This window comes from Aplidium turbinatum, chromosome 4, assembly GCF_918807975.1.
Source record: "Aplidium turbinatum chromosome 4, kaAplTurb1.1, whole genome shotgun sequence".
Taxonomy (NCBI): Eukaryota; Metazoa; Chordata; class Ascidiacea; order Aplousobranchia; family Polyclinidae; genus Aplidium; species Aplidium turbinatum.
In genome coordinates this window covers 10619340-10628757 of record NC_137475.1, presented here as the reverse complement: position 1 = coordinate 10628757, position 9418 = coordinate 10619340, and the positions used below count along the sequence as shown (strand labels likewise).

The following is a 9418-nucleotide window of genomic DNA, read 5'->3' as shown; positions in this document are numbered from 1 at the left end:
GTGTTGATGAATGGATAGTGTTTCTTGATACTCCACTCACTCAAACGCATACTCCGAGAATCGTATCAGGGTCGCTTGGTCTTTTGATTTTTTTTTTCATAACTTTGGCCGTTTAACAAACTGAGCTACTGTATTTGGAAATGATTTTGAGGGTATTTAAGACACTATCTATCAAATTATATTATTTTAAATAAAAGAAAAATAACTTAAAACAATAAATAAAAATAATAAATTTAAATTTATTTAAGAAAAAGCTCCGGCTAGACTTAGAGTACCGTAACCAAAACAAATTGTATCAGTTGAATAAGCTACGAAGTATCTATGTAGGCCTAAGCCATGGTGACTTCTATGGCCTAAGCATATATTATTTTTTAGAATATTTTTGTGCTAAATGTTACAAAAAGACAAAAAAGAAAAGTTTTCTTCGACAAATAGTGTGGGCCAACCAAGTTTCTGTTTTTCAGGATCAAACAACTTAACTGCAACATATCAAGAACAGCGTTTATTAGATCATCTGTTTAAGGACGTGGAAGCAGGCGGATACAATAAATGGATTCGACCTGTCAGGGAGCGTAAAAACGTTTTGGATGTCTACTTTAAATTGATCGTGCGGCAGCTTTTAGACGTGGATGAAAAAAATCAACTTATGAATACAAATGTTTGGCTAAAGCAGGCAAGTTGTTTATGTTTAACTTACACACAATTGAAGATTTTAGACAAATGAAGTTTTTGTCTACCGCCAGACTCAACTGCAAGTTTTTTATTGCTTGTAGGCAGAGATGGGCAGGATCTTAATCGTGATCTGATTTGAAACCACTTGTAAAAAAAACACAACTAAATTAATAAAATCTGGTGATAGGCTGTGACTATTTCACATCGCAAAGTTTTACATGTTAGAGTTGGAATGATAATAATCTGCGGTGGGACCCGCCTGCGTTTGGGAATATCAAAGCAATCCGGGTGCCTTCTGAACTTATTTGGCTTCCCGATATTGTTCTACTTGGAAAGTAAGTTAAAGTCTACAAAAAATTTAATTTACCAACATGTATTTTGAGTTTGAAACAGAATCTCCTTGGCCTGGGTTGAAGAACACGTTTTCGCTTCGTGATCACGAAATTATTCAATTAATAGGCTATGAAAGTAACCTATCCCATTAATTTTACATATTTTTTGAAATGATTTGTTGCGCTCATTGCTCAACGCTTTTGCTGTTTTTCAAAATTCCATAAAACTTGATAGAAACAAAACTTTTTCTCAATCTTTTACCAAACGCTGTTCCAAGTATTAGCCACCAAGACAGCAAAATTGAGGATTTTGTTTCATTGAGGAGAACACAAAACCTACTTTATGTTTTCTAGCGCTGACGGAAACTTCAGTGTGAGCGACATGACCAGAGCCTTGTTGCATAGCAACGGAAATGTGACGTGGAAGCCTCCAGCGACATTCAAGAGTTGGTGCAACGTTGACGTCACATACTTTCCTTTTGACGTCCAGAATTGTTCAATGAGATTTGGTGATTTCAACAGAATTGAGTTTAAAAAAATATGCTGTTACCACTAATGGAGAGATAATCCCAGTGTTCTTGCTGATTGTAATTAATTTACTGCAATTCTTAAAAATTGAACAAGAAATAAAAGTATAGTCAATAGAGTTACTTATGCGTAACGCTGACTTTGATCATATTTCAGTAAAACGCTACTTCATATGTAAATATATCAAGCCTGCTTATTTATATAGCTTCGTGGACTTACCCGTCAACACAAGTCCGTCTTAAATCTGTGGAAAATAAAGTAAGTACCCGTAGTGTATCTGTGTTGTGTCGCACAAATCGAGCAAACCGGCAATACGTTGCTTTGGTTAGGCCTACTTGAACAATCGAGGTTACCACAGAATTTTTTAAATTCTGGGCCGCAAAGCTTTTTCAGAATGGTCGCGAATAGATTTATTTCCAGCCAACAACGGTTGACCGTTTGGCATCATTTCAACGACTTTGAAAAATAGAAAAAAGAAACACTTGATAATTGGGTTGCGATTTCTCTGCATTGATTTAACTTGATACCATCAAATGATGTGATGCTTTTCTTAAGTCTACGTTGTTTTTTTTGATATTTGTCGTATTGATAACATTATTGTCCAACTGCGCTACCTTCTCTACAGGTTGATGTTACAGAGTTGCTCGGTAACGGCGAATGGACAATAATGGACACTAACATATCTCACATCCATGAAAATGTCGACAGGTAGAAAAGTAAAAATAAGTTCAGTTCAGTTTATTTCTGACCATTGCATCAATTGCGATGCAATAAATACATAGGCCTAGTTGAATACAGCAGATTCAAAAAAGGGTAAAAGTAAGGCTATTGACATTTTTTACTAGAGTCTCTGTTTACTTTGTGCTATGAGCCATACAAAACTCCCAAAAACAAAAACTTTTATTAAAAGTTATGAAACATGGCTAAACACTTTCTGTCTTTAGATCGAAAAAAAATATTATTTCCTTTTTTGTGCATTGCAAACAAAAAAAAAAACATAAAAATATTAATATACTCTTTACAGTTTATTTCTTAATAATGATGCAGAACGTTTTGGATGATTTGAAATGTTATTGTGTATCTTGTTTCTTTACTTGAGAATCTGGCTTTTTTAATGATATTGTTAAAATCTCTGTTTTTCATGATCAAATAAGCAAGCAAGAAGAAAGTCAATTTAATTTGTTTTCTAATAGTGGCAAAGCTAGCACAGGCTTTGTTAACTGTTTCAACAAATTTCATCACAAGTGAGCGTTGGTAGTCGGCAGCAGAAAACATCGTCAAACCAAATTATGCAACTTTAAACTCTTTGAGTGTGCCTTGAGACAAAATTAGGCTATATAAAGTATAAAAGCAGCTGTTTTCGAAGATTACTACAACTTTTATACAAAGATTTAATAAAAAGAAATTCGTTTCGTGACTTCGAAATATTTTGTTTCAACGCAAAATTAATTGATTTTGTTTTTGTTTCGATAAGTTTTGAATTATATTTCTTTGTGAAAGGTTTTTGTTTCGACCAAAAAAACGTTTGCATCGTGCAGCCCTACTGCAGTAAATTTTAGTAGTAGAGTAGGGCCATATGTGATAATACTTTCACCTTTACATGAAGCTACTCTGTTTGCAGGCAAGATACACACAGTATCGAAGTTATGTTTGATCATCAAGGTTTGTGCTACACATTCATTATGAAACGACTGCCTCTATTTTACACAGTGTTTTTGATCACTCCTTGTCTTGGGATTTCGTTTCTCACAGGTAGGTTCATTTGGTTGAGTGAAGATAAAAATTTAAGATGTCAAGATAACAATTTAAGATGTCGCGGTTTCAAAATTGGATTATAGTCTTCATTCCAGGCAACATTTGTCGATCAGACTCTAGTCTTTGCAAATCCACGATGCCTAGATTTCCTTTCTGCTACAGTTCAGTAATGTTAGTTTTGCGTTAGGATTATTGCCTTAGCGTTAGTGCATTGCACCGAGCTTGATTACGTCATGCCTCCCGGTGGCTATGAGTAGTTCGTAATTATTGCAGCAGGACTTGGTAGCCACACAGTGGTTTGTCACTTGTATATCTAGCTCTACTTGTGTTAAACCTCTTTTCGATTCCTTTACGTTTGTGGATTTCTGTAGCTATTTTGCAGTACCTAGCGTAACAGTGGTGTCAAAAGTAAATGGTGTCAGAAGTAAATGTCCGCTCCGATAGCTCAGTTGGTTACCGCGCAACTTCTGGAACGAAGAAGCTTCAATATCAAGCTGCGCTGGTTCGACTCTCGGGGTGTGCCACGTTAAGGACTGCTCTCCATTCAGCGGCACCTAATGGATGGAATAATTCACCGGTAACAAGACTTCAACAATCGGAAACTTCTCTCTGTCAATCTCAGTGACCGGGGTTGCGTCAGTGATTCAAAGCCTCTACAAGTAGGCTATGCGAAACTGCCAGGATTAAGCTCTGCAAGAAGCTTTCCCAGTCCGAGGATAAAGATTCAATCAATCAATCTACGCTACAGTTTTATGGAGGGAGCAAATCACTACATTGTCGAGGTGGTTTCGGCAGAAATTAGTCATATAAGAAACAGTCAAAGCAATGCTAGCCACAATGGAGAAACAGCAGGAACAGTTTTTATCAACGTTAAATGACATTATACAATTTTGGTAAAGAGATAATTTTTCTGAACCATAGACAAATAAAACCTAACAACCACACTAGCATTTAACATAATATAATAACGTAAAAATAAACTAAAAATTACAAACGTTTTCGGCCATACTCAATACTCATGTTAGCCCTTTTCAAGTAACCAATGCTCTTTTCTTTTAGCCCTTTTCTTTTCATTTCGACTAACGTGCTTCGGTTTGCAAATGATATTGGTCGAATACAGACCGACAAATTAGCTTCAAAGTTTCAACCAGGATAAGGAAAAATGAAAATAGTATATGCAAACGTTCTTGCATCACATGGACATTTACAATGTTACAACTGATGACAAGAAAAAGACATGTCTGTTATCCTGGGTTGGCCCTGAGACGTAGGCTATAGCTTGGTTGAAATTTTTTTTGGTGACAAAAATGTATGTGATCAATCGTTCAAACAAATTTCCGATAAGTTAGCGTCGCATCAAGAAACCATCCATGTTCAAGAAGCACACCATAGTTTTTACAACTGCAAATTGCAAGTGGGTCTGTCTTATAAAGATTGCCAGGATGGATGATCATTTATTTTTGTTTGGATGCAAAACAAAACGTACATAAAACAAAAACCTAAATTGTGCATTCAATGAGAGAGTGCGAAAGACCGTAGCTCTAAAAAGGCGTAGGAGGTCGTCGAGTCTGCACTCTCTCATTCAAACAGTTATATGCAAGCAAGTATTTACGTTTTTAAATAGCAAGTTGATACAATAATGAAGAAAAAAGAACAGAAAAAAATACAAATACGGACGCAAGAAACGCAAAAATAATAATAATGATATTATATTGCACATAAAGTCTGGTAGTGGATGTCGCTTCTATAGCTCTTGATTCTTGAAGAAGTGTTTTTTGCAAGTTGTACTGAACAATGTGTAGCCTTTTTTCATGTGTTTTTTCATATTTTGAGGTAGATTGTCTCATACCTTCATTTCCATGCATTTTAAACTTTTTTGGAATAGTTCGGTATTTGCTTGTTTATAAAGCGAATTGGAGCTTGAACGTCGGGTGTAGCTATAGAATAACATAGACAGATAATTGATAAAAACTCGAAAGGATTGAATTGCATAATTCAAAAGCAAAACATAAAACAAACAAAGCAACAAATTATTAAATACGAAAGTTTAGAGCAAGACGTTTCTGCGTACCTAATATATTGTTATTTTGTTAGTCTCAGTGCATGCATGTATTGTTGTTTGAATTAGGCTATGCTATTCAATCCTATCAATTTGTTATCAATTATCTGTCTATATGGTGTTTCTGAATTATCACTCTACCAAAGCTATTGTATATTGTAGCTATAGAAGTTCTCAAAACTTGTGGAAAATGCCTTTTTGGAAAGAGTTTCAATGTTGCCTTTAACTTTGCCCTTAAGTAACCTATGCCAGAAAGCCTTGAGCTATTTTAGTTGTATTGTCACTACTAACAGTCAGATAATCCCATAATCACAGTAACAAGAGATCATTTTTATTTCAAGGTCTAGTTTTTTACTTACCATCAGATTCTCAAGAAAAAATTACTCTATGCATTTCTGTTTTGCTGGCACACACCTTCTATTTGTTGGTCATCACTGAGATCATTCCATCGACATCAAACGCTATTCCTCTGATTGGAGAATATCTTCTCTTTACTATGATTTTTATTACGCTTTCTATCATCTTGACTACAATTTGTCTCAATGTCCACTATCGAACCAACACCACCCACAGGTAGGTGATTAATATACTCAGCAGTTTACTAAAGTGGATTAGGCGTTCTCTTTCTAGTCATGCGATTATGGTTCAACACCCAACTTAAGCAGGTCGTTAAAAAACCCTGGCTTGTTTGGCGAGAAAGCAAATCTTATAAGGTTTAAAAAACAATAGTTTAAACGATAAGCAAAAAGTCTAAAAATAAATAGTAAAAAACAGCATGATAAAAGGAGCGGGCACAAGCGTATTACTTATTTACAAAATGATTATTATCACTACGTTTAATTTGAAGAGCAAGGATTTTAGTTTGAAACTAAAATATCCCTCTGGATGTAAGTTTGTATTGATGTAGGAAAAACGGCTTTTCTTCGCTGCTTCAGAGATTGCAGCAGACACTGCAAGCTGAGGTGGAGTCTATTGTAATCTCTGAATTTCTAACGAGCGAAGCCGAGTCAGCTAGGTTTGTAAGTTAGTCTTTTTTTCTGGAGCTGCTACGGCCAAAGAGTGCGAAAAGATTTTTTTCTCTGCCTATTTCTGTGCTATGTTGATATTTTTAGACCTCTTCCAAGTTGCTTGAGATACCTTCTGCTAAATGTTAGTCCAAAGTTTTTATGCTTGCAAAAGTTTTCTGGAGAATTTCAATGGAAGCAACCTCTTATTCATCTTAGAGCCAACATTTTGAATGAAAGATTCCGAAATTGTGACGATCTCATGTAAGTGATGTGTGCCTGTTGTGGTGATCCATGACCCCCTTGCTTACGATATTGATGAAAAATCTTTGTCAATTTAACTCAAAGGGAACATAAAAGTAAATAAACAGCTTCGGCTTTGGAAATTCTATTGAGTATTCCAGGAAGAGTTAATTATGCAATATATTCTATATTATGTAGTTTGGCGATTTATCAAATCTTCCTCAATATTCAGAAAATCATCCACTTCAAGCGGAAAACCACATACTGCTATTATATTGAATTGCATCCGATATCTTGTGAGAAGAATTAAAAAGAAGATGCAACAAAAACGGGTCTGTGATACGCTGGCTTCGTTTTGTTTTGCTTTGTAACCAAGCTCAAAACGTTAAGGCGATGCATTTTGCTTCCATTACGTAAATTAATCGCTAAAATTATTTTTGTTTCAGAGTTAACTACAGGCCGCATATAACTTTGCATAACAAGTTGCATTAGTTCTGTAGACTAGGTTACGTAAAAGTGAGTTCCATACTTGATCCAAGCATCGGCAGATGAGAAGATAAGGTTCTCATCCTACTGTACTAAGCGTTTGGCACTAACGAGATAGGGTGGCCAGTTCCTTTCTCTCGGCAGCCTTTCCTTCAGCAACTACGCCCAACCAGTTTGTTTCACCCTGGGTAGAGGTGGGGGTGAATTTCAATAACCAGCTGAAGCCGGGAGTCAAACCAGGGTTGCATGCGTGGAAACTGAAAACCTTATCCGCTGTACCACCCATCGCCAGCGTCATCTCACTAGCTAAGAAATACAGATGCAATTTTTCCACTAGGAGGTCAGATTTGAGGAAATTTATCTAAAATTATTTTTTGTCAGGAAGCGGAAGAATGGAAGTATGCTGCAATGGTGCTGGACAGAATCTTGCTTTGCATATTCTTAATGGTCTCACTTATAGCCACGATAGTCTTGTTTCTACCTGCGTTTATCGGATAAACTGCTTTAGCTTGGTAATGCCAGCTCTAAAACTGGTGAACAATTTAGTTCTGATAGAACTCGACGGGAATAAAATATTGCTTTTTTTTAACAAACCAACTGGACTACACTTCCAGCCAGCAACTAACTCAACATTTTTTCATTGATTTCAAGTAGGAAGATAGAATTGTCTTAAATCTATAGGCTACCAAAATTATCTGTGACGTTGAACATAATCTCTAAACCAGAGGTGACGAGCCTGCGGCCCGCAAAACAATTTGACAATCGCTCATGCATTAAAGACTATAGACATCTCAAAGCTGTCAGATGTCACTAAGTATTTAAACGACTTAAATGTACAACTTCAAGGGCCAGATCAACTGTTGCATTCGATGTTTTTCAAGATCACATCTTTCATGTCAATGCTGAGCCTTTGGGGAAATCAGTTGAAAGAAACAGTTGCACGCATTTTCCCACATTGAAAAAACACAATCCACAACTTCATGTACTCAATACGCTTTGGAATGTTCAAGTCTTTTGGAAAGTTTTAATGTTAGATTTCAGGATATCAAAAGCAAAGAACTGGAGCTTGATGTCTTTTCTATCCCCTTCAATGTTACACCTGCTTCTGTACCCTATGAGCTCCAACTCGAACTCATAAAACTACAGAGTGATGACACGCTTATAAAAGCAATGTATGTGAACAAGCCGTTGCTTGAATTTTATCGTGTATGTTTATCAAAGAAAGAGTTTCTAAACTTGAGAGCTCAGGCTCTCAAATAATCATCTGTTTTCGGCAAGACATACCTATGCGAACAGTTCTTTTCTGAAATGCACTTTACAAAAAGTCGTTACAGGTCGAGGCTGACAAATGAAAATCTTGGAAGCCACTTTAACAAGTCGAAATTCTGCCACTGAAATTGATTAGAATGCAACCGCCAACCAATCAGAACATGTTATAAGAGGCTACCGTCCAATTGTGATCCTTCTCGCACTCATCCAGAGAGTTAATGCTTGTTTTGAACTTTATTTGGTAATTAGTAATTACAGAAGAAAAAGAGCAATAGCAGTAGTGGGAATCGAACCCGCGTCAATGAAATGACTACTTTCTAGCCCTAACCTTAACCCCTAAGCCAACCAGCTGACAAAAAATCCGTCACTTAATTTGCTTTCTATCATCTTCTTTTCGCCATTTTTTACGTCACTTAAACCGTAGCTTGTGATTGGTTGGCGATTTCATTCTAATCAATTTCAGTGGCAGAATTTCGACTTGTTAAAGTGGCTACCGAAAATCTTAGTATGCAGTTGAGAGTTGCCACATCGTCTGTTCGACGTAATATTGAATGCTTAGTCAAGAACAAACTTTCCAAAAATCCCACTAAGCAAAAAAATTCAATGCTTCAATGTTATTTTTTAATGTTGTATGCTTCAATGCTGCATTAGATAGCTTCAACTGTATGATTCGCATGGGCTTTTGTTTGTTGTTGAAAAAGAAATTTCATTAACTGATTTGTTGTTTCGGAGCATATTGGTTGAAACTTTTAGTCAACTCGAGCAAAAAGGATAGAGACAAAAAAAGAAAAAATCATACTCATATGAAAGCAGACGCTTCGAAAATTAAACTGTCTTCATTATCAGTGCAAGTAGGCTATTTTTGCTCAAGTTGATTTGTTTTTTTACTCTTGTATGTTTCGATTCTACGTAAAATAATTTCAACTGTGTGGGTTTTATTACTTTCATCTGCCGTTTCTTACTTTTCATGAATAATATCTTGAGTCAGTAATAATATCTTGTGTTGGTAATAATAATATCTTGAGTTGGTAAAAGAGGAATTGTGTGAGAAAGTAATAGAAGTTAGAAGA

At 35.9% G+C, this 9418-nt stretch overlaps 1 protein-coding gene across 1 annotated transcript; it reads left to right on the top strand.

Annotated features, from left to right (window-relative positions):
• The first annotated feature begins 631 nt into the window (after nucleotides 1-631).
• Nucleotides 632-7607, top strand: LOC145769455 (neuronal acetylcholine receptor subunit beta-3-like). Its single transcript, XM_082581097.1, has 10 exons — nucleotides 632-673; nucleotides 898-1007; nucleotides 1359-1513; nucleotides 1738-1790; nucleotides 2158-2240; nucleotides 3139-3284; nucleotides 5688-5919; nucleotides 6459-6614; nucleotides 6826-6925; nucleotides 7461-7607. The coding sequence occupies exons 1-10, from the start codon at nucleotides 647-649 to the stop codon at nucleotides 7575-7577; spliced, it is 1179 nt and encodes a 392-aa protein (XP_082437223.1). The 5' UTR covers nucleotides 632-646; the 3' UTR covers nucleotides 7578-7607.
• Nucleotides 7608-9418: the final 1811 nt, after the last annotated feature.

Bases quoted from the DNA above. Each gene is read 5' to 3' on its own strand.
- LOC145769455 (XM_082581097.1), top strand. From the start codon at position 647: ATGAATACAAATGTTTGGCTAAAGCAG. The intron at 1,008-1,358 runs GTAAGTTAAAGT...TATGTTTTCTAG, and splicing joins GATATTGTTCTACTTGGAAA to CGCTGACGGAAACTTCAGTG. The intron at 3,285-5,687 runs GTAGGTTCATTT...TTTTATTTCAAG, and splicing joins TGGGATTTCGTTTCTCACAG to GTCTAGTTTTTTACTTACCA.